The sequence below is a fragment of the Salmo salar genome, chromosome ssa25 (assembly GCF_905237065.1).
Source record: "Salmo salar chromosome ssa25, Ssal_v3.1, whole genome shotgun sequence".
NCBI classification, from domain to species: domain Eukaryota; kingdom Metazoa; phylum Chordata; class Actinopteri; order Salmoniformes; family Salmonidae; genus Salmo; species Salmo salar.
The window spans coordinates 35,080,201-35,103,912 of NC_059466.1; the positions used below are offsets into that span (position 1 = coordinate 35,080,201).

The following is a 23,712-nucleotide window of genomic DNA, read 5'->3' on the forward strand; positions in this document are numbered from 1 at the left end:
TGTTCCAAACAACACATTTTAGGCATTAACTCCACATTTCTAAGGTTAGTGTTAACATTAGGCATTAACTCCACATTTCTAAGGTGAGGGTTAAGTTTAGGCATTAACTCCACATTTTTAAGGTGAGGGTTAAGTTTAGGCATTAACTCCTAAATCTTAACTTTAGGTATTAACTCTGAATGGTTAAGGTAAGGGTTAAGGTTTGGAATATATATATATATATTTTTTTAAATTTACACTAAAATCTTAAAAACAACTTTTTATTGCTGGATTCTAATATGCAACTTTACCAGAGGCAGGTGCTCACAGCTCTCACTGTTGCCTCTAGTGGCTGGTTTCCACATCATCGCTTTTGTTCTGTGTGTGTTTTGTTCTGTGTGTTTGTTCTGTGTGTTTGTTCTGTGTGTGTTTTTTTCTGTGTGTTTTGTTCCCTGTGTGTTTTGTTCTCTGTGTGTTTTGTTCTCTGTGTGTTTTGTTCCCTGTGTGTTTTGTTCCCTGTGTGTTTTGTTCCCTGTGTGTTTTGTTCTCTGTGTGTTTTGTTCTCTGTGTGTTTTGTTCTCTGTGTGTTTTTTTCTGTGTGTTTTGTTCCCTGTGTGTTTTGTTCCATGAATTAGGGTATTTAGCTAGATAACATTGAACAGGACAAGAATATGTCAAAAACAACAATTAGACCAAAATGCACATAGACCTTATTGTCCCAAGCTGTGGAAGTTGAGTCAGGTGTGCTTGTCTGGTGCTACAACAATGTTTGCTGTTGCTCTATGACACTTAGCGCAGGAACAGTTAGCTGAGCCTCAATTGAAGGTGACTCCCCCTCCCCTGCTCTGACTCACCCCCCCATCTCCCCTACCCCTGCTCTAGGACAGGACAGAAATTATAAGGGGGAGGAGTGGGGCTTTTGGGAAGGTGGGGGGGGGGGATTTTTGCACCCCTCAGAATGGATCGGTGGGGGTCTGACAGAGAGAGAGGGGAGGAGTAAAAGAGAGGTGGGAGAAAGAGGAAAACAAAGTGGCATAGTTGCCATAGCAACGGGGGAATGACTGACTGAATGACATCACAGTGACGAGAAGGTGAAAGAGTGTGATTGATTCGGTGGAAGAGTATGGGAGGCGGCGTTCCGTTCGCTTGGCAGATAGACACGTTTTCTCTCATTCCTCCATCCCTTGTTCCCGGTGGACGGGCTCCTCCGGTAGGGATCTTTTTCTTCCTCTCTTTCTTTATTTTCTTGTAAATGTTCCTATCTTTCTAAGATCATGTAGGTTGAATGGTGGAGGGGTTTTCTGTCTGTCTTTTTCTCTTTCTCTCTTTAGAGCGAGTGTTTGGGAGAGTGAGAGAGAGAGTGAGAGAGAGAGAGAGAGAGAGAGAGAGAGAGAGAGAGAGAGAGAGAGAGAGAGTGTGAGAGAGAGAGAGTGAGAGAGAGAGAGAGAGAGAGAGAGAGAGAGAGAGAGAGAGAGAGAGAGAAGAGAGTGAGAGAGAGAGTGAGAGAGAGAGAGAGAGAGAGAGTGAGCATAGGAGAGAGCATGTGTGTGTGTGTGTGTGTTAGTGTTCTAATGGTCTGAACTGTGTGTGTGCGTGCGTGCTCCCGGCTATAGGGAATGAAATGACAGGCAGATGTGTTGTGCAGTTGTCATGGTTCTAAATATACCGTCAAATGCTAAGGCTGTGTGTGGCAGGGGGTGTAAAATCAACATGATGAATGTGTGGAAAAGGGATTATATTCTCTCCTCTTGTACTGGCTGTTTGAAGAATCATGAGGAGGTCGTCACACGTAACATCTGTAAAATGAGCATAAAGGCTGTCCTTGTGTTGGAATGGCTCTGATTGTGCGCACGTGTGTGTGTGTCAAACTATGTTTGGCAAATCATCCCACCATCACTTCTAATAAACCTGACAGATACAAAGACACACAGATCAGTGCAATAATGTCTGTCAGCAATAACCCTCATTGCTGTTTAAAATGGGGTCAAATAGAGCTGGTTTACTGATATTTTGATGCAACCCTCTGGCATTCAGCAACAACCCCACAATGAGAGCTCTATTTTATATGGAGTTGCTGTTTTAACTTACAGCAGCGGGTCCCAAACTAGGGGTCGTACGTAACCTGATATGAAAATGGGGTCGCGGGAGAAGGTAAAAAATTCTGGTAAAAAAAAATACAAATATAATAATAAAAATGTATATTATAATATCGTCTTTGTCTCTCTAAATCATTGTAATGTTATTAACCTTATTGTTATTGAAATCAAAAGAGTGCCCTTGGATCATGGGAAAAAGCCGCACTTGACCACTGCACTTGAATCATTCCCACAGTGAATGACTAGGTCCCGTACGCTATCAAACCACAAACTATTGCAGAGACTTTGATATTACCGGCCGCAATTGATATGGTGAAGACAATGTGTTGGGAGGCAGAGGCATAGAATCTCACATCAGATAACACTGTGAAACTAAGAATTGATTCTATAGCTAGCAATCAAGAGGAAACTGACTAAAGACTCAAAAACTCCCCACCTTATGATCTTCAAATGGACGTTAGCTGTGAGTGCCGAAATGCCCATCCATTGACTTCACCATATGTGGAAGAACTTGACTGGCCTGCACAGAGTCCTGACCTTAACCCCATCGAACACCTTTGGGATGAATTGGAATGCTAACTGCGAGCCAGTCCTAATCGCCCAACATCAGTATCCAACCTCACTAATGCTCTTGTGGTTGAATGGAAGCAAGTCCCCACAGTAATGTTCCAACATCTAGTGGAAAGCCTTCCCAGAAGAGTGGAGGCTGTTATAGCAGCAACGGGGGGACCAACTCCATATTAATGCCTATGATTTTGAAATGAGATGTTCGACGAGCAGGCGTATGTAGTGTATTTGGGAAACTGAACAAACTGAACACAAGCATGCAAACACAAAAACATTATGCAGATGAGTGACCAAATCAGCTAAATTCGTTTGACAGGGATCCTGGCTCAGTTGACATGTCTGTAATCGAACAGCTGATCGAGCTGACATGTGTCCAAATGCTGCAGACAAAGCAATCATGGGTCACAATAGAGGAGTTCTGGTTCCTGACTCAAAGGGAATACTGTGCATTCAAACTCATGGTACGCTGATTCAGTGCTCTCGTCTGCATTAAAACCAAATATGGATCCAGGTTGGATGTGACAGGAGAGATGAGGTGTGCACTGTCGACCACGCCCCCAGACTTTGAGAAGCTCTGACGCAACATGCATCAAGCCACACCCATCTCATTAGTGGTGGTGAGATAAGAGACATTATGTCAGACTCATTTACATTGACTGTCATAGCCCCACATTAACAGTATATGATAGTGAGTTGCGAATACAATTACAAACACTGTTAGAATGTTTTGCAATTGACTGCAGCAGCCACAATTAAATAAGTAAACATTGGCTGTTAATAAAATAAAAAAATTCACATTTGGGATTCTGCGAATTTTTAAATATCAAAATGTGAGCTCCAAAAGTATTGGAACAGTGACACATTTGTTTGTTGTTTTGGCTCTGTACTCCAGCACTTTGCATTTGAAATGATTCAATGACTTTGATGAGGTTAAAGTGCCGACTATCAGATTTAATTTCAGGGTATTTTCATCCATATCAGGTGAACCGTTTAGAAATCACAGAACTTTTTGTACATAGTCCCCCTATTTTAGGGGACCAAAAGTATTGGGACAAATTGACATGTGTATTAAAGTAGTCCAAAGTTGCATTATTTGTCCCAATATTCCTATCACACAATGGCTACATCAACCTTGTGACTACACGTTTGTTGGATGCATTTGCTGTTTGTTTTGGTTGTGTTTCAGAAAATGTTTTACCAATAAAAATAAATGGTAAACAATGTATTGTGTTATTTTGGAGTCACTTTTATTGTAAAGAAGAATATAATATGTTTCTAAACACTTCTACAGGAATGTAGATGCTGCCATGGTCATCGAACAGTCCTTAATGAATCTTGAATAATGATGAGTGAGAAAGTTACAGACGCACAAATATCATACCCCCAAGACATGCTAACCTCTCACCATTATAATAACAGGGGAGATTAGCATTTTATATCATTCCCCCAAGTCATGCTAACCTCTCACCATTACAATAACAGGGGAGGTTAGCATTTTATATAATTCCCCCAAGACATGCTAACCTCTCACCATTATAATAACAGGGGAGGTTAGCATTTTATATCATTCCCCCAAGTCATGCTAACCTCTCACCATTACAATAACAGGGGAGGTTAGCATTTTATATCATACCCCTAAGTCATGCTAACCTCTCACCATTACTATAACAGGGGAGGTTAGCATTTTATAACATACCCCCAGGACATGCTAACCTCTCACCATTACAATAACAGGGGAGGTTAGCATTTTTTTTGGGGGGGGGGGGCATGATAATAGAGCATCTGTAACTTTTTGGCACAAAATAATCTGAAACACAACCAATAAAACCAGCAAATGCATCAAACAAGTTTGTAGAGTCACAATGAGGTCAGCAGGGCAGGACAGAGGAGAGAATTTGGCATGCGTGTGTGTGCGTTCGCGTGTTTGTGTGTTCATGTGTGTGTCCTCCCTGCTGGTGGAGTCATCTGGTCTGCATGGTTGCGGTCAGATGGACCCTCTGTCTCTCTGGAGACACACACACACACACACACACGCCAGTGCAGTCAAGCTTCTAATAGAAAGGTGCTGCACGTTTGTGCTGTCGGTAAATGTGTGTTTGTGTGTATGTATGTGTGTGTTCATGTGCATGCACGTGTGTGTGTGTAGAGTGTGTTAAGCAAGGAAAAGCTATATGTTTAGGTGCCTGTAATGCTTTGGTCTCTGTGATTCATAGCACAATTTGGACAAAGTCCTGGTATTAGACTAAAGTCATTTAGAATCCCACAGATCCTTCCACAGATCAGTTGGGTCTACAGATCTCTCCCTCACTCTCACTCTCCCTCACTCTCACGACCCCCCTCTCCCCCTCTCCTTCTACCCCTCTCACTCTCCCTCTGTTCAGTTTTCCATGAACAGCTCTGCTCTGATAACTGAGTGAGCAGGGGTCTGGGTCTGGGATGGGGGAAGTTTTGTCAATGTTATGACAGCAGTAACAGCTGGCATAGTGGCCACACAGCATAACCAGAATCATCTGCCTTCCTGCGATGTCTTTCTCACTGTGTGAGGGGAGATGTGGGAGTATGTTAAAGGATGCTTGTGAGTTTCTGTTTTAGCCAGTGTGAGTGGGGATATGTGGGTTTGTGTTCGAACATTCTGAGCCGGTGTGTATTTAATTGTGAGAGAGAGTGTGTGTCTCTCTCTCTGTGTGTGTGTGTGTGTGTGTGTGTGTGTGTGTGTGTGTGTGTGTGTGTGTGTGTGTGTGTGTGTGTGTGTGTGTGTGTGTGTGTGTGAGTAAGTGATAGTGGGCAGCAGCAGTGGTCATGGTTCTCAGTTGGGGATGGGCGGGGGCAGGGAAAGGTAGGTCCGGGACGCCGCTCCACTCAGAATGCTGCATTGTGGGACTGTGTCAGGAACTTGTGGGATTGCGTTGTTCCTTTGTGTGCCTGGCTACTGATTGTCTCTGGCCCAGGATGTGTCCTCTCCTCTATTCTCTACTGTCCATTGTATTATCTGGCTGGTCATTGTATTGTCTGGCTGGTCATTGTATTGTCTGGCTGGTCATTGTATTGTCTGGCTGGTCATTGTATTGTCTGGCTGGTCATTGTATTGTCTGGCTGGTCAGAGGGAGGAGGGGGTTGGGGTGGAGGAAAGACTGGAGGAAGGAAAAGGAGAGATGGAGGGAGAAAGACCAGTAGTTACTGGTTGCTACTGCTCAAAAGTTACTCACTCCCCTGGCTTTTCTCTCTTTTTTCTCCATCTCTCTTTTTCTCTTTCTTGCTTTCTCTCACTTTTTTCCCCCCCTTTGCCCCTTATCTCTACCACCCAATCTTGACTCCTCTCTCTCTCTCTCTCTCTCTCTCTCTCTCTCTCTCTCTCTCTCTCTCTCTCTCTCTCTCTCTCTCTCTCTCTCACTCTCTCTCTCTCTCACTCACTCTCACTCACTCACTCTCACTCTCTCCTCAGCCATCAGTGTTAATGAGCTGAATCACTCTTCTCTCTGTCATTATGTGCTCTGCTGCAGTCTCCCCTGGGTCATACACTACAGATGGCCTATTTCTGATCCTGCCAGGCAGAATGGCATCGGGAACATTAGGAAATTATCGACTCAATCTCTTTTAGTTGGTTTGGATATCAGAGATACGGTTTGGCGAGTTTGTAAACTGTTTGGTTTCTATTGCTATTTAGTCAACAGTGGGATTCATCTTGCTAAACGTGACACAGTCAGCCTCAGATTTCCAATGAAGTTTTGGTTTTCAGTTCACCTCTGACCATAGATTTTTAGTCCAAGTCCCTGACTGTAGCTGATCATTGTCTCCTCATAGTGAGGTGGTCTCATCAAACATTCAGCAGCCATACTGGAGTGGAGTGGAGCTGTAGCTGGGAGCATGAGTCTGTCTGTCCTTGGCAGCAGCCTGCAGACTCCTAGCTGTCTGTCTGTCTGTCTGTCCTTGGCAGCAGCCTGCCAGCCTGCAGACTCCTAGCTGTCTGTCTGTCTGTCTGTCTGTCTGTCTGTCTGTCTGTCTGTCTGTCTGTCTGTCTGTCTGTCTGTCTGTCTGTCTGTCTGTCTGTCTGTCTGTCTGTCTGTCTGTCTGTCTGTCTGTCTGTCTGTCTGTCTGTCTGTCTGTCTGTCTGTCTGTCTGTCTGTCTGTCTGTCCTTGGCAGCAGCCTGCCAGCCTGCAAACTCCTAGCTGTCTACATGGACAGAAACACTCAGGAAAACTGGCCTAATTGGTTCCTCTGACGCCACACTGGAGACTGGCACATAGTGAGAAGTGGGAGGGCACTTTCCTGGAGCACTTTATCAGACTGGAGTTACTGTATGGTTTGTGTGTGTGTGGGCAGGGGGTTGGTTTGTGTGTGTGTGGGCAGGGGGTTGGTTTGTGTGTGTGTGGGGGCAGGGGGTTGGTTTGTGTGTGTGTGGGGGCAGGGGGTTGGTTTGTGTGTGTGTGTGGGGCAGGGGTTGGTTTGTGTGTGTGTGGGGCAGGGGGTTGGTTTGTGTGTGTGTGTGGGCAGGGGTTGGTTTGTGTGTGTGGGCAGGGGGTTGGTTTGTGTGTGTGTGTGGGCAGGGGGTTGGTTTGTGTGTGTGTGTGGGCAGGGGTTGGTTTGTGTGTGGGCAGGTTTGTGTGTGTGGGCAGGGGGTTGGTTTGTGTGTGTGTGGGCAGGGGTTGGTTTGTGTGTGTGTGGGCAGGGGGTTGGTTTGTGTGTGTGTGGGGCAGGGGTTGGTTTGTGTGTGTGTGGGGGCAGGGGTTGGTTTGTGTGTGTGTGGGCAGGGGGTTGGTTTGTGTGTGTGTGGGCAGGGGTTGGTTTGTGTGTGTGTGGGCAGGGGTTGGTTTGTGTGTGTGTGGGCAGGGGTTGGTTTGTGTGTGTGTGGGGCAGGGGGTTGGTTTGTGTGTGTGTGGGGGCAGGGGGTTGGTTTGTGTGTGTGTGGGGGCAGGGGTTGGTTTGTGTGTGTGTGGGCAGGGAGTTGGTTTGTGTGTGTGTGTGGGCAGGGGTTGGTTTGTGTGTGTGTGGGCAGGGGGTTGGTTTGTGTGTGTGTGTGGGCAGGGGTTGGTTTGTGTGTGTGTGTGGGCAGGGGGTTGGTTTGTGTGTGTGTGTGGGCAGGGGGTTGGTTTGTGTGTGTGTGTGGGCAGGGGGTTGGTTTGTGTGTGTATGGGCAGGGGGTTGGTTTGTGTGTGTGTGTGGGCAGGGGGTTGGTTTGTGTGTATATGCGTGCGTGCATGTGTTGGGTGTGTATATTTGCATGTCTGTGCAAATATTTAGGTGCTAGTTTGTGGATGAATAAATATGAGTGTGTGCGAACATGTGCATGCGTGTCTTTTCTCTAAATGTTGACCTTAACAGTCTATCCTGTCTGAACTGGGTCAATATCACCATTAGTAGAAGCCATTGTGTAGTAGTATGCCGACGTTCCATTAGTAAAACCTCCAGTTCAGTGGAACCCATGGCTGAGCTGGTCTTTTAGAGGGGTGATTATGTGATTAAAGTTTGCAATCCAGGGTGATAGGGAGATTAAACGAATTACACACACACGCAGACACACACACAAGAACTGTGGATTTAGACCAGGTACAGTATCAGTACATGTGTGGGTGTGTGTTTGGGTGGTGTGTTTGCATGCAAGCAAGCCTGTGACTGCGTGTGTGCATGTTACCGTGTGTGTGTGTGCATGCATGTGTGTGCGTGTATGTGTGTGTGTGTGTCTGTGCGTGCAAGTGTGTATTAGTGTGTGTATTCTAGGTTGGCTCTGTCTCTTGTCAAAAGGTGTGGGCAGTTGGTGCTTTGCTGGAGCCTGTTTCTCAGAGAAGAGCAAATGGAGGGAGCTAGAGGGAGTTGGGAAGGAGCTCACTGGAGCTGAGTATCACAACCTAACATTTCTGACTGCTTGAGCTCCTGTTCCTCTTATAGAATATTAGCTCAAAAATGTTTTGGAGCTCCTGTGCCTAAATTAAAACAGTACCGGAACCCAAAATACCATGCTCTGATACAAAACCACTCTCTCCCTTGTCTCAGCCCAGGGAAAAACGTCCATCCTTTAGTGGGTTTTCTCATCCTTGCACAGTATAGACCCTCCAGAACAAATGACAGAATGTGGCGCCTGAAAAGAATAAATGTTTATAGCCTGTGCAAATTATTGTGTACATTTTACTGTAGGGATGGTGTGCAGCTGGCGGATGAGGGCAAATACATCTTCCTTGAGAGTTGGATAGCTATCTGTGTTTGGTCGCTCCACCGTTCTCTCCTCCATAGTAGCAAGACGCGCGCACTGGTACACGTCACACTCCCTGTCCCTTGACACTCAACGATGCTCAACCAACCCAAAAGGCTCTTTTAAAACTTCTTATGGATCAAATCCCGTTAACGGGATAGATTTGACAACATCCGGTGAAATTGCAGAGCGCCAAATTCAAACTACAGAAATATAAATATTCAACATTCACAAAAATACAAGTGTAATACATCAAAATAAATCTTAACTTCTTGTTAATCCAGCCGCTCTGTCAGATTTCAAAAAGGCTTTATGGTGAAAGCACACCATGTGATTATCTGAGGACAGCACCCCGCATGCAAAAATATGAAAACCATTTTTCAACCAGGCAGGTGTGACACGAAAGTAAGAAATAGCGATATAATAAATGCCTTACCTTTGAAGATCTTCATCTTTTTGCAATCCCAAATGTCTCAGTGACACAATGAATGGTCGTTTTGTTCGATAAATTCCTTCTTTATATCCCCAAAATGTCCATTTATTTGGCGCGTTTGATTCAGAAATACACCGGTTCCAACACGCCCAACATGACTACAAAGTATCTAATAAGTTACCTGTAAACTTGGTCCAAACATTTCAAACAACATTTCTAATCCAACCTCAGGTACCCTAAAATGTAAATAATCAATCAAATTTAAGACGGAATAAACTGTTTCCAATACCGAAAAAAAACAACGAGGAGCGCGCTCCTGTTCACGCGCACCAAAAGACTAGAGTCCACCTGAGTGACACATGGAAAGAATAGGACTACTTCTTAATTCTTCAAAATAAAAACATCGAACAATTTCTAAAGACTGTTGACATCTAGTGGAAGCCATAGGAACTACAATCTGGGCCCTAATAAATCAGGTTTCCCATAGAAAACATTGGAAAACACAATGACCTCAACAACAAAAAATTCCCTGGATGGATTGTGCTCTGAGTTTTGCCTGCCAAATCAGTTCTGTTATACTCACAGACATTATTTTAACAGTTTTAGAAACGTTAGAGTGTTTTCTATCCAATACTACCATGCATATCCTAGCTTCTGAGCCTGAGTAACAGGCAGTTTACTTTCAGCTCACTTTTCATCCGGACGTGAAAATACTGCCCCCTATCCCAAACAAGTTAAGGAACAAAGAGACCCCTAACATGAGCGTCCCAAAATTACATCACCACAGCATTACATCTTATCATTACATCATCAGTTAGCGCCCATTACGTCATCATCATCACCATTTGGGCCTGATGATGGACGAGGCCTCCTTGTTTCACTATGTACTCAGAATACATTGCTGAGTAAAATACATATGGGATCTGTGATATGATAATAGGTAGAGAGGGTGAAAACAGAGAGAAAGAGAGTGGAGTCAATAAGAGTGAGGAAGAGACTGAGAGAGACACTTAATTGAGTGAATAATTGAACATTGGATTAGAGGGGATGTCCCACAGGTGTGTGTGTGTGTGTGTGTGTGTGTGTGTGTGTGTGTGTGTGTGTGTGTGTGTGTGTGTGTGTGTGTGTGCGCGCCTGCGTGCATGCAGAATTTCTCATTAAAACCTCTCTGGGATCGTTCGGGATGTGAGCGTCCCACCACGCCAACAGCCAGTGGAATTGCAGGGCGCCAAATTCAAACAACAGAAATCTCATAATTAAAATTCCTCAAACATACAAGTATTATACACCATTTTAAAGATACACTTCTTGTTAATCCAGCCACAGTGTCCGATTTCAAAAAGGCCTTACGGCGAAAGCACACCATGCAATTATGTTAGGTCAGCGCCAAGCCACAGAAAACCATACAGCCATTTTCCAAAGAAGGAGAGGTGTCACAAAAGTCAGAAATAGCATTAAAATTAATTACTTACCTTTGATGATCTTCATCTGATGGCACTCCCAGGTCTCCATGTTAGACAGTAAATGTTCGTTTTGTTCGATAAAGTTCATCTTTATGTCCAAAAACCTCAATTGAAATTGGCGCGTTATGTTCAGAAATGCATTGTCTCAAACGAACATCCGGTGAAATTGCAGAGAGCCACATCAAATTACAGAAATACTCATCATAAACATTGATGAAAGATACAAGTGTTATACATAGGATTAAAGATAAACTTCTTGTTAATCCAGCCGCTGTGTCCGATTTCAAAAAGGCTTTACGGCGAAAGCACACCATGCGATTATGTTAGGTCAGCGCCTAGCCACAGAAAACCATACAGCCATTTTCCAACTAAGGAGAGGTGTCACAAAAGTCAGAAATAGCATTAAAATGAATCACTTACCTTTGATGATCTTCATCTGATGGCACTCCCAGGACTCCATGTTAGACAATAAATGTTTGTTTTGTTCAATAAAGTTCATCTTTATGTCTAAATACCTCCTTTTCTTCGCGCGTTTAGTCCAGTAATCCAAATGCAAAGCGTGGGCACAAAGTCCAGACGAAAATACAAAAAGTTCCATTAAAGTTAGTAGAAACATGTCAAACGATGTATATAATCAATCTTTAGGATGTTTATTCATAAATCTTCAATAATATTCCAACCGGACAATTCCGTTGTCATTAGAAAGGAAAGAGAACGAGCGTCGCGCTCACGGCCACACGCGAGACTAAACTAATGTCTTTCAGTTTGACCACTTGTTGAAACAGCTCTTATTCGATCCTCTTTCACAATACAAGCCTGAAACAACTTCTAACGATTGTTGACATCTACTGGAAGCCTTAGGAAGTGCAATCTAACCCCACAGACACAGGATATTGGATAGGCAATCACTTAAAAAAAACTACACACCTCAGATTTCCCACTTCCTGGTTGGATTTGTCTCAGGTTTTTGCCTGCCATATGACTTCTGTTATACTCACAGACATTATTTTAACAGTTTTGGAAACTTTTGTGTTTTCTATCCAAATCTACCAATTATATGCATATCCTAGCTTCTGGGCCTGAGTAACAGGCAATTTACTCTGGGCACGCTTTTCATCCAATATTCTGAATGCTGCACACTATCCTAAAAAAGTTAAAAGAGTTCCAATCAGACAGTCCAGCAGTCCAGAGTGACACAAGAAAGAGAGTTTGTATGCCTACAGTGTTAGCCAGAAAGTGTCTCATTCTCCCTGAAGTTGTTTTAATTCTAAATAAATGAAGATTTAACTAGCTTGTCTGCCTATCTACAGTTCAAACTGCCAAACCTTTAAATACACTATGCTTATCACATACAAATCATGAAAAATCATACTAAAATAAATCTTAAATAGTTAATCTAAGGAGGTCCCATCTCATGATTAATTAATTAATGTAGCCCAACAATCATAGTACAATGTGAAAAGAGTGTTAATTGCAGGCGTTGGTTCGTCAGGGAGAGAACAAAATGTCTTGGAAACAGTCACCTGTTTTAGAACTTGTCTCTATTGAAATGACAGACAGACAGACAGACAGACAGACAGACAGACAGACAGACAGACAGACAGACAGACAGACAGACAGACAGACAGACAGACAGACAGACAGACAGACAGACAGACAGACAGACAGACAGACAGACAGACAGACAGACAGACAGACAGACAGACGGTGACTGTTTCTATCAGCATCAGGTTGTCTCGGTATTGATTCCCAGGAGAAAGGTGTGATTGTAGTGTTACTATGGTGATAGGTGTGTCAGAAGGAGAACCATCAGAAGACAGCGCTCTGACGTGCAACCTCTTACCTAGCTCAGTAAGCACGCATTCTCCAATACACACGCACACACAGATCCAGCTAGATTTGGAATAGTCTTTGTATGTTTTCCTGTAGTATTTCCATGAAGATGTGAGATGTGATATTAGGTGGTTTATACAGTACACCAGTTCTCTCTCAGTACAGTCATAGAGAGAGAGAGAGATAGAGAGAGATAGAAAGAGATACCAGTATACTGAGACTTAATGTCAGGATGTGACTGCATAGCAACACAGATGAATAGATTAGCCTACTAGCTAAGTGCTTTAAATTGGGACCTCATTTCACAATGTGTCGTACTGTTACAATTAGTCTCACTTTCGTGATGTTTCAAACTCTACGGTGACATTTTCCATTACTAGTGTTCCTGTCACAAAGACACATAAAGACATGTAATAAACATTTTATGAATGTAACCATAATTAGTGTGTGTGTGTGTGCGTGCTGGCTGGGTGGGTGGGTGGGTGGATTAGTGTGTGTGTGTGCGTGCGTGCTGGCTGGGTGGGTTAGTGTGTGTGTGTGTGCGTGCGTGCTGGGTGGGTGGGTGGGTGTTAGTGTGTGTGTGTGCGTGCTGGGTGGGTGGGTTAGTGTGTGTGTGTGCGTGCTGGGTGGGTGGGTGGGTTAGTATGTGTGCGTGTGTGCTGGTTGGGTGGGTGGGTTAGTGTGTGTGTGTGTGTGTGCTGGCTGGGTGGGTTAGTGTGTGTGTATGCGTGCTGGCTGGGTGGGTGGGTTAGTGTGTGTGTGTGCTGGCTGGCTGGGTGGGTTAGTGTGTGTGTGTGCGTGCTGGCTGGGTGGGTGGGTGGGTTAGTGTGTGCGTGTGTGCTGGCTGGCTGGGTGGGTTAGTGTGTGTGCATGCGTGCTGGCTAGGTGGGTGGGTTAGTGTGTGTGTGTGGCTGGCTGGCTGGGTGGGTTAGTGTGTGTGTGTGTGCGTGCGTGCTGGCTGGCTGGGTGGGTTAGTGTGTGTGTATGTGCGTGCTGGCTGGCTGGGTGGGTGGGTTAGTGTGTGTGTGTGCGTGCGTGCTGGCTGGGTGGGTGGGTTAGTGTGTGTGTGTGCGTGCTGGCTGGCTGGCTGGCTGGGTGGGTTAGTGTGTGTGTGTGTGCGTGCTGGCTGGCTCGTCGGTGGGTTAGTGTGTGTGTGTGTGTGCTGGCTGGCTGGCTGGGTGGGTTAGTGTGTGTGTGTGCGTGCTGGCTGGCTGGGTGGGTTAGTGTGTGTGTGTGTGTGTGCTGGCTGGCTGGGTGGGTGTAGTGTGTGTGTGTGCGTGCTGACTGGCTGGGTGGGTGTAGTGTGTGTGTGTGCGTGGCTGGCTGGCTGGGTGGGTGTAGTGTGTGTGTGTGCTGGCTGGCTGGATGGGTGGGTTAGTGTGTGTGGGTGCGTGTGTGCTGGCTGGGTGGGTGGGTGGGTTAGTGTGTGTGCATGCGTGCTGGCTGGGTGGGTGGGTGGGTGTAGTGTGTGTGTGTGTGCGTGCGTGCGTGCTGGCTGGGTGGGTGGGTGTAGTGTGTGTGTGCGTGCGTGCTGGCTGGGTGGGTGGGTGGGTGTAGTGTGTGTGTGTGTGGGTGGGTGCTGGCTGGGTGGGTGGGTGGGTTAGTGTGTGTGCATGCGTGCGTGCTGGCTGGGTGGGTGGGTGGGTGGGTGTAGTGTGTGTGCGTGCGTGCTGGCTGGGTGGGTGGGTGGGTGGGTGGGTGTAGTGTGTGTGTGTGCGTGGGTGCTGGCTGGGTGGGTGGGTGGGTGTTTGTGTGTGCATGTGTGCTGGCTGGGTGGGTGGGTGGGTGTGGTGTGCGTGCGTGCGTGTGGGTGGGTGTAGTGTGTGTGTGTGTGTGTGTGCGTGCTGGCTGGGTGGGTGGGTGGGTGGGTGTAGTGTGTGTGTGTGTGTGCGTGCTGGCTGGGTGTGTGTGTGTGTGTGTGCGTGCGTGCTGGCTGGCTGGGTGGGTGGGTGTAGTGTGTGTGCGTGCGTGCGTGCGTGCGTGCGTGGCTGGCTGGCTGGCTGGGTGGGTGGGTGTAGTGTGCATGCGTGGCTGGCTGGCTGGCTGGCTGGGTGGGTGGGTGTAGTGTGCATGCGTGCTGGCTGGCTGGCTGGCTGGCTGGGTGGGTGGATGGGTGGGTGGGTTAGAGTGCGAAAAAAGAATATCACCGTGGTAAGAAGTTTAGTGTGTGTGTGTGCGTGCGTGCCACGCCTGGTGTGAAGCAATGTACCTCAGCCGATATCGATCACAGTGTGACCTTTACACACATATGCACACACACACACATGTAATGTCCTTCTATACTTGTGTGGACCTCAAATTAATTTCCATTCAAAATCTTATTTTCTTTAACCACTAACCCCTTACCATTAACCCTAAACCTAAACATAACCCCTAAACTTAAAACAGCCTTTGTCCCCTTTTGAAGAAGTTGTTATTTTATTGGTGGAGAAAAAGATATGCTACTTATCCTTTTATCTATAAATGTCTTGCACAACCAGCTACATTTGTTTTATCACTTTACACATTTATTTTGGGATTCCACCCTGGAAACCGAATGTGCCTGATGACACGCGAGTGGAGAGGAGATTCTCATTTCATGCAAGCGCATTTTCTCCCACGTTCTTTCTCCTCTTCGCCTCTCCTCGATTACCTTTGATCTCTTTCAAAAGGAGGCGAGAGAGGATGGAGGAGTGAGAAGTTGAGCAAATCCAAGTGGATAGTGTAGTAGTAGTAGTACACCTCCTCCTCTGGGGGATGTACAGGTAACTGGCAAAGTAAAGGAAACACTTGAGTAAATGAGGGATACAAAGTATATTGAGAGCAGGTGCTTCCACACAGGTGTGGTTCTTGAGTTAATAAATTAACATCCAATTGTGCTTAGGGTCATTTATGAAAATGCCCAGTTGCCCATTATTTTGTCTAGATGAAGAGATCTCAGTGACTTTGAAAGAGGGGTCTCAAAGGAGCATAAGGGGTTTAAAGGGTGTGTGTGTTTTAGTCACCAGATCTCAACCCAATTGATCACTTATAGGAGATTGTGGAAAGCCTTTTCCACCACCATCAACTGATGGAATTTCTCATGGAAGAATGGTATCACATCCCCACATAGAGTTCCAGACACTGAAGTTGTTCTAGTTCGTGGTGGCCCAACTTCATGTTTCCTTTATTTTGGTGTTCCCTGTATATGCTATATATACTGCTCAAAAAATAAAGGGAATACATAAACAACACATCCTAGATCTGAATGAAAGAAATAATCGTATTAAATACTTTTTTCTTTACATAGTTGAATGTGCTGACAACAAAATCACACAAAAATAATCAATGGAAATCCAATTTATCAACCCATGGAGGTCTGGTTTTGGTTTCACACTCAAAATTAAAATTAAAACAAGTCAAAAGGAGGCTCAGTAGTGTGTGTGGCCTCCACGTGCCTGTATGACCTCCCTACAACGCCTGGGCATGCTCCTGATGAGGTGGCGGATGGTCTCCTGAGGGATCTCCTCCCAGACCTGGTCTAAAGCATCCGCCAACTCCTGGACAGTCTGTGGTGCAACGTGGCGTTGGTGGATGGAGCGAGACATGATGTACCAGATGTGCTCAATTGGATTCAGGTCTGGGGAACGGGCGGGCCAGTCCATAGCATCAATGCCTTCCTCTTGCAGGAACTGCTGACACACTCCAGTCACATGAGGTCTAGCATTGTCTTGCATTAGGAGGAACCCAGGGCCAACCGCACCAGCATATGGTCTCACAAGGGGTCTGAGGATCTCATCTCGGTACCTAATGGCAGTCAGGCTACCTCTGGCGAGCACATGGAGGGCTGTGTGGCCCCCCAAAGAAATGCTACCCCACACCATGACTGACCCACCGCCAAACCTGTCATGCTGGAGGATGTTGCAGGCAGCAGAACTTTCTCCACGGCGTCTCCAGACTCTGTCATGTCTGTCACATGTGCTCAGTGTGAACCTGCTTTCATCTGTGAAGAGCACAGGGCGCCAGTGGCGAATTTGCCAATCTTGGTGTTCTCTGGCAAATGCCAAACGTCCTGCACGGTGTTGGGCTGTAAGCACAACCCCCACCTGTGGACGTCGGGCCCTCATACCACCCTCATGGAGTCTGTTTCTGACCGTTTGAGCAGACACATGCACATTTGTGGCCTGCTGGAGGTCATTTTGCAGGGCTCTGGCAGTGCTTCTCCTGCTCCTCCTTGCACAAAGGCGGAGGTAGCGGTCCTGCTGCTGGGTTGTTGCCCTCCTACGGCCTCCTCCACGTCTCCTGATGTACTGGCCTGTCTCCTGGTAGCGCCTCCATGCTCTGGACACTACGCTGACAGACACAGCAAACCTTCTTGCCACAGCTCGCATTGATGTGCCATCCTGGATGAGCTGCACTACCTGAGCCACTTGTGTGGGTTGTAGACTCCGTCTCATGCTACCACTAGAGTGAAAGCACCGCCAGCATTCAAAAGTGACCAAAACATCAGCCAGGAAGCATAGGAAATGAGAAGTGGTCTGTGGTCCCCACCTGCAGAACCACTCCTTTATTGGGGGTGTCTTGCTAATTGCCTAAAATTTCCACCTGTTGTCTATTCCATTTGCACAACAGCATGTGAAATTTATTGTCAATCAGTGTTGCTTCCTAAGTGGACAGTTTGATTTCACAGAAGTGTGATTGACTTGGAGTTACATTGTGTTGTTTAAGTGTTCCCTTTATTTTTTTGAGCAGTGTATAAGAGTAACATGGCCCCTATCTTTTCAACTAAGCAAGTCAGTTAAGAACAAATACTTATTTTCAATGATGGCCTAGGAACAGTTGTTCAGGGGCAGAACAAAAGATTTTACCTTGTTAGCTCAGGGTTTGATCTTGCAACCTTTCGGTTACTAGTCCAACACTCTAACCACTAGGCTACCTGCCACCCCACAACTCACTCTGTGTGTTGAGTGACAGGTACAGACCGTTCCCCTGACAGACGTCTATACACAGCCAGTAATCTGTCCTCTACAGGACCACATTCTCACTGACAGGGTAATGGGTCAATGTCGTCCTAGAGGGAGACGGACGGACGGTCAAAAAGACACTGCCTGAAAGGAGTCTCACACAGAGACAGAGGCCCTCTCTCACTTTAGATTCCTCACAGACAGAAATACTATGTTAGAAACAGTCTCTAATGACTTTTCTGCTCCTCCTCCCTCTTTCCTCCCATCTCACACCCCCACACTTCTCACACCCCCACACTTCTTACACACCCCCACCCTTCTCACACACCCCCACCCTTCTCACACACACCCACCATTTCACACCCCCACCTTCTCACCCCCCCCACACATCTCACACCCCCACCCTTCTCACACACCCCCACCCTTCTCACACACACCCACCATTTCACACCCCCACCTTCTCACCCCCCCCACACATCTCACACCCCCACCCTTCTCACACACCCCCACCCTTCTCACACACACCCACCCATTTCACACCCCCACCTTCTCACCCACACATCTCACACCGCCACCCTTCTCACACCCCCCCACCCTTCTCACACACACCCACCCTTCTCACACACACCCACCCTTCTCACACACACCCACCCATTTCACACCCCCACCCTTCTCACACCCCCCACCCATCTCAGACAGGGGGTTTCTTCCCCGGAAGGGAGGGGCAGGTTGTCAGGTGACGCCCAGAGCATTGATTCTCAGCAGCATACCACCCTGCATCCCACTGCTGGCTTGCTTTTGAAGCTAAGTAGGGTTGGTCCTGGTCAGTCCCTGGATGGGAGACACCCTTTCCTATGCTCTAAAAAAACATCCCAATGTAGGAGTATTAACAGTGGTGTCCTACAATAAATTCCTAATCTGGCCTGCATACCATCATGGCCACCTAATCATCCCAAGTTTACAATTGGCTCATTCATCTCCTCTCCTCTGTAACTATTCCCCAGGTCGTTGATGTAAATGAGAATGTGTTCTCAGTCAATTTACCTGGTGAAATAAGGGTTAAATAAATAAATAAAAGATCAGGTGACCTCTGCGGCCTTACCTTCTCAATGTGAGGGTAAAGTGCCTTGCTCAAGTGCACATCGACAGATGTTCCACCTAGTCGGCTCGGTGATTCAAACCAGTAACCTTTCAGTTACTGGCCCAACACTCTTAGCTGCTAGGCTACCTGCCACTACCTGGCACCTGACAGACAGACAGAGAGTAGATCAGACAAACATGGTCTCCCACTCTCCTATATTCTACCTGTCATCCATCTACCTCCTTATCCATCACTACCCCATCTCTCTCTCTCTCTCTCTCTCTCTCTCTCTTCTCTCTCCTTTCTAAAGGATGGATGTTGAAGGTATATTGTGGCTGCTGTTTTTGGCTCCTGTGTTGGAGGACAAGGAAATAGTTTGTGGTCTGATTTCATATGACAGGATTTACTCTAGCATGTATTATTCTTTCTCCTTCTATCTCTCTCTCAGCCCTCCTCTCTTTCTCTCTCTCTCTCTCTCTCTCTCTCTCAGCCCTCCTCTCTCTCTCTCTCTCTCTCTCTCTCTCTCTCTCTCTCTCTCAGCCCTCCCTCCTCTCTCTCTCTCTCTCTCAGCCCTCCTCTCTCTCTCTCTCAGCCCTCCCTCCTCTCTCTCTCTCTCAGCCCTCCTCTCTCTCCTCTCTTTCTCTCTCTCTCTCATCCCTTCTCTCTCTCAGCCCTCCTCTCTCTTTAACTCTCTCTCAGCCCTCCTCTTTCTCTCTCTCTCTCTCTCCATCTCAGCCCTCCTCTCTCTCTCTCTAACTCTCATCTCAGCCCTCCTCTCTCTCTCTATCTCAGCCCTCCTCTCTCTCTCTCAGCTCTCTCTCTCTCTCTCTCTCTCTCTCTCTCTCTCTCTCTCTCTCTCTCTCCTGCTCTATTTATCTAACTGTCACTACACTGCCATTCTTACTCCCTCTCCTTTCTCCCTTTCTCTCTCTCCCTCTGTCAGGTGTGTTTCATGTAAGTATGAATAGCAGAAGTTGACAGGATGGTAGAAGCAAAACAATCCCTCTCACGATATACACACACATACGCACGTACGCACGCACGCATACACGCACAAACAGAGTATCACACAGATACACCAGCAGAAGCAGTAGCACAGTGGCACAGATTCAAAAGGTGTGTCAAAAACACACACACACACACACACACACACACACACACACACACACACACACACACACACACACACACACACACACACACACACACACACACACACACACACACACAACCTCTGTAATCAGTCAGGTTTCACATGATACAAGTCAGTATTCGACAGTATTTGAGGACGTGGGGAGATGACATGAAAACCGGCCACTAGGGGCAACAGAGAGCACTGACCTTCAAGTAGGTTTCAGTTTTGAAAGGGTATTGTGAACTGGGATGGTGGATGGGTGTAAGTATCTGCCTCTCATTCCAAAGGTAACAAGTTCAAATCCAGCACAAAAAAGTAGTTGTTTACATTTTTGTTTTAAGCCTATCCCAAACATTAACCCCTTACCTAAACCCTTACTTTAACCCTTACTTTAACCCTTACCTTAACCCTTTGCCTTAACCCTTTGCCTTAACCCTTGCCTTAACCCTTACCTTAACCCTTAACCCTTACCTTAACCTCTTACCTTAACCCTTACCTTAACCCTTTCCTTAACCCCTTACCTTAACCATTCAGAGTTAAAGGGGGTGCATGGTCAATCCAACATCATGGAGCAGCACAGAGCTGTTGTGAAGGAAGTTGTGAGTTTGTGTTTATACAGGACCTCCTGCCCCCACCTATCGTCAACCAATCATGTCAATGTGGAGCTATACCAAGCCCTCCGCATTGTTACAAAATTTGAGAGGCGCACAGCGATGCGGTACGGAGCTTCGTTTGGCCTCTGCATGCCTCCGGAGGCTCCGTAATTGCGTTACACCCTCCGTATGAAGCCTTCGACCACATTTTCGTATCGAGCATAATTTGGCTTTTAATGCATAACCTTAAGATTTGGAGTTAATTCCAAAGTTAACCTTAAACACTGAAATTTGACGTTTGGAACAACTTTGAAATTTGATGTTTGAGAAACATGACTGTACGTCTAATTCCCATATGAGACTGGGAGATCTAGTTGCTGTTCTATGCTGCAGCTAACTTATTCATGCATGCAAATCAATCTCCTCACACAATCACATACAGTATGAGGCACGTATATTCACAGTAAATCTATAGACATACACATACATCCATCCAAACACACACACGCAAACAAACACACACACAAACGTGGCCGCTTCACACTTCATGTCATGCGTGTAAATCAGTGGTGTGATGGTGCTGTGTGAGAGAGGGGGTGACATGTATGATGAAGTGTGTGTGACGGTACGTGACCGGTCATTAAATGATGACCAGGCTTATCTAGAGCTAATTTGTGGCCAGTTAAAGGACCATTGCTGAACATTTATCCCGTCACAGCCCTGAGAACAGAGCAGAGCCGCACTGCAGCAGCTCAACATCACTCTCTCTCCCTCTATCGTTTCCTCTCCATTTTACTTCCTCCCTCTCTCTTGCCATCTTTCTACTTCTGTTTCTCTATTTCCCCTCCTTTCGCAATTGTTCCCTCTCTAGCTCTCTCTCTCTCTCTCTCATCCTCGAGAGTGAAGAGGCACCCCAATTAATTCCGCCCCTTTTGCTTTCAGCTCAGGAAAAGCAGAGGGAGGTGTGTGTGTGTCTGACACATCAATCTGTAGTGGAAATGTGTGTGTGTCTGACACATCAATCTGTAGTGGAAATGTGTGTGTGTCAGGTGTGAAGCATTGCGTCAGGGGGGTGTGTTGCAGTGGGGGCGGGTCTACTGTGCTGTCAGTCAGTGATGTGCACTGAGCACGTGCGCCGGTCATGATTGGGGAGAGGTTGTGTGGCGGTTATCTGGCCGACGGCTGGGAGAGCTGCAAGCGCTGCAGCTCTACGATGGTGTCTGCCTGCTGACTGTGTGTGTGTGTGTGCTCTGCTGCAATCTGAATCCTATAGTGAATAATGCAGAGAGGAGCGGAGTCGATAGCAGCTGAATGAATAATGCATGGTGCTGGTTTACTAGCACTGCTGTTAGCTTAGCCATAGCTGGAAGGAACCTGTGGCTGACTCTGTCTGTCTCACTCTCTGACTATCTGACTGACTATCTGACTGACTGATAAAAGGAGAACATGTCCCACTACCATTTCATCAAATGCTGTAAGTAACCTCTGGACAGCTGTCCTCATTTTTCTGTTTCCATATCTCTTTCTCTCTCTATTTGTCTAGTAGAGAGAGAGGCTGTGGGTGAGAGAGAGATGGGATGATGTGAGAGAGAGGGCATGTGAGAGAGAGAGAGGTGATGTGAGAGAGAGAGAGAGAGAGAGAGAGAGAGAGAGAGAGAGAGAGAGAGAGAGAGAGAGAGAGATGGGATGATGGGAGAGAGCGAGAGAATGAGAGAGAGGCTGTGTGAGCGAGAGATGGGATGATGGGAGAGAGTGAGAGAGAGGCTGTGTGTGAGAGAGAGAGAGAGAGAGAGAGAGAGAGAGAGAGAGGCTGTGTGAGAGAGAGAGAAATGGGATGATAGGAGAGAGAGAGAGAGAGAGAGAGAGATGGGATGATGTGAGAGAGTGAGTGTGTGAGAGAGGCTGTGTGTGTGTGTGAGAGAGAGAGAGAGAGAGAGAGAGAGAGAGAGAGAGAGATGGGATGATGGGAGAGAGCGAGAGAGCGAGAGAGTGAGAGAGAGGCTGTGCGAGAGAGAGAGAAATGGGATGATAGGAGAGAGAGAGAGAGAGAGAGATGGGATGATGTGAGAGAGTGAGTGTGTGAGAGAGGCTGTGTGTGTGTGTGAGAGAGAGAGAGAGAGAGAGAGAGAGAGAGAGAGATGGGATGATGGGAGAGAGCAAGAGAGTGAGAGAGGTGTGCCAAATGGGTGTGTATTAGCTCATGCCAGTCTTGTGTGTGTATGAGAGAGCATGATGTCACTATCTCTATGGCAGTTTGTTCTGTAATGTACCTGTGTAACATTAGATACGATAGTGTCATGTATAGTAACAGTGAGTCAACATGTCGCTGATGTTTTATTCTGCTGTAGCCAGCGTGTGTGTGTGTGTGTGTGTGTGTGTGTGTGTGTGTGTGTGTGTGTGTGTGTGTGTGTGTGTGTGTGTGTGTGTGTGTGTGTGTGTGTGTGTGTGTGTGTGTGTGTGTGTGTGTGTGTGTGTGTGTGTGTGTGCACTGTGGGTGGGTATGTGTGCTTGCTGCAGAGAGAGTGCTGCAGCTGTGTGAAGTTGACCGGTGAATGCGGCAGGTAGCGGGAGGCTCCTGGGGGAGTCTGGGTAATTCAGCAGGAGTCACAGACAGATAGACAGACAGACAGAGAGCATAACAGTAGGGATGGAGTAATGGAGAAACAGAGGGATGGCTGGAGAGAAAGAATAGAGCAAGAGAGGGATGAGAGAAAGAATGAATGAGAGGAAGCGAGACAGAGGGACAGAAATTGGAGATGGCAAAAAAAAGAGAGGATGACGAGGGACAGTTAAAGAGGGGAGGATGAGGGACAGTTAAAGAGAGGAGGACGAGGGACAGTTAAAGAGAGGAGGACGAGGGACAGTTAAAGAGAGGAGGACGAGGGACAGTTAAAGAGAGGAGGACGAGGGACGGTTAAAGAGAGGAGGACGAGGGACAGTTAAAGAGGGGAGGACGAGGGACGGTTAAAGAGAGGAGGACGAGGGACAGTTAAAGAGAGGAGGACGACGGACAGTTAAAGAGGGGAGGACGAGGGACAGTTAAAGAGAGGAGGACGAGGGACAGTTAAAGAGAGGAGGACGAGGGACAGTTAAAGAGAGGAGGACGAGGGACAGTTAAAGAGGGGAGGACGAGGGACAGTTAAAGAGAGGAGGACGAGGGACAGTTAAAGAGGGGAGGACGAGGGACAGTTAAAGAGAGGAGGACGAGGGACAGTTAAAGAGAGGAGGACGAGGGACGGTTAAAGAGAGGAGGACGAGGGACAGTTAAAGAGAGGAGGATGAGGGACAGTTAAAGAGGGGAGGACGAGGGACAGTTAAAGAGAGGAGGACGAGGGATAGTTAAAGAGGGGAGGACGAGGGACAATTAAAGAGGGGAGGACGAGGGACAGTTAAAGAGGGGAGGACGACGGACAGTTAAAGAGAGG

General features: G+C 46.8%; 1 protein-coding gene across 3 annotated transcripts in view; it reads left to right on the forward strand.

Annotated features, from left to right (window-relative positions):
• The first annotated feature begins 1,077 nt into the window (after positions 1–1,077).
• The window catches only part of LOC106595389 (unconventional myosin-XVI), a 242,290-nt gene continuing 219,655 nt past the window's right edge, over positions 1,078–23,712 (forward strand). Inside the window, exon 1 of one of the 3 annotated variants that reach the window (XM_045707327.1) lies at positions 1,078–1,189. Coding sequence is in view for 2 of the 3 variants with exons in the window: in XM_045707325.1 (XP_045563281.1) it covers positions 21,734–21,761 (28 nt within the window). In the remaining variant the exon portion in view is untranslated. Of the gene's footprint in view, positions 1,190–21,440; positions 21,762–23,712 lie in introns of those variants that run through there. The other 2 variants (XM_045707325.1, XM_045707326.1) reach the window with 2 other exon arrangements.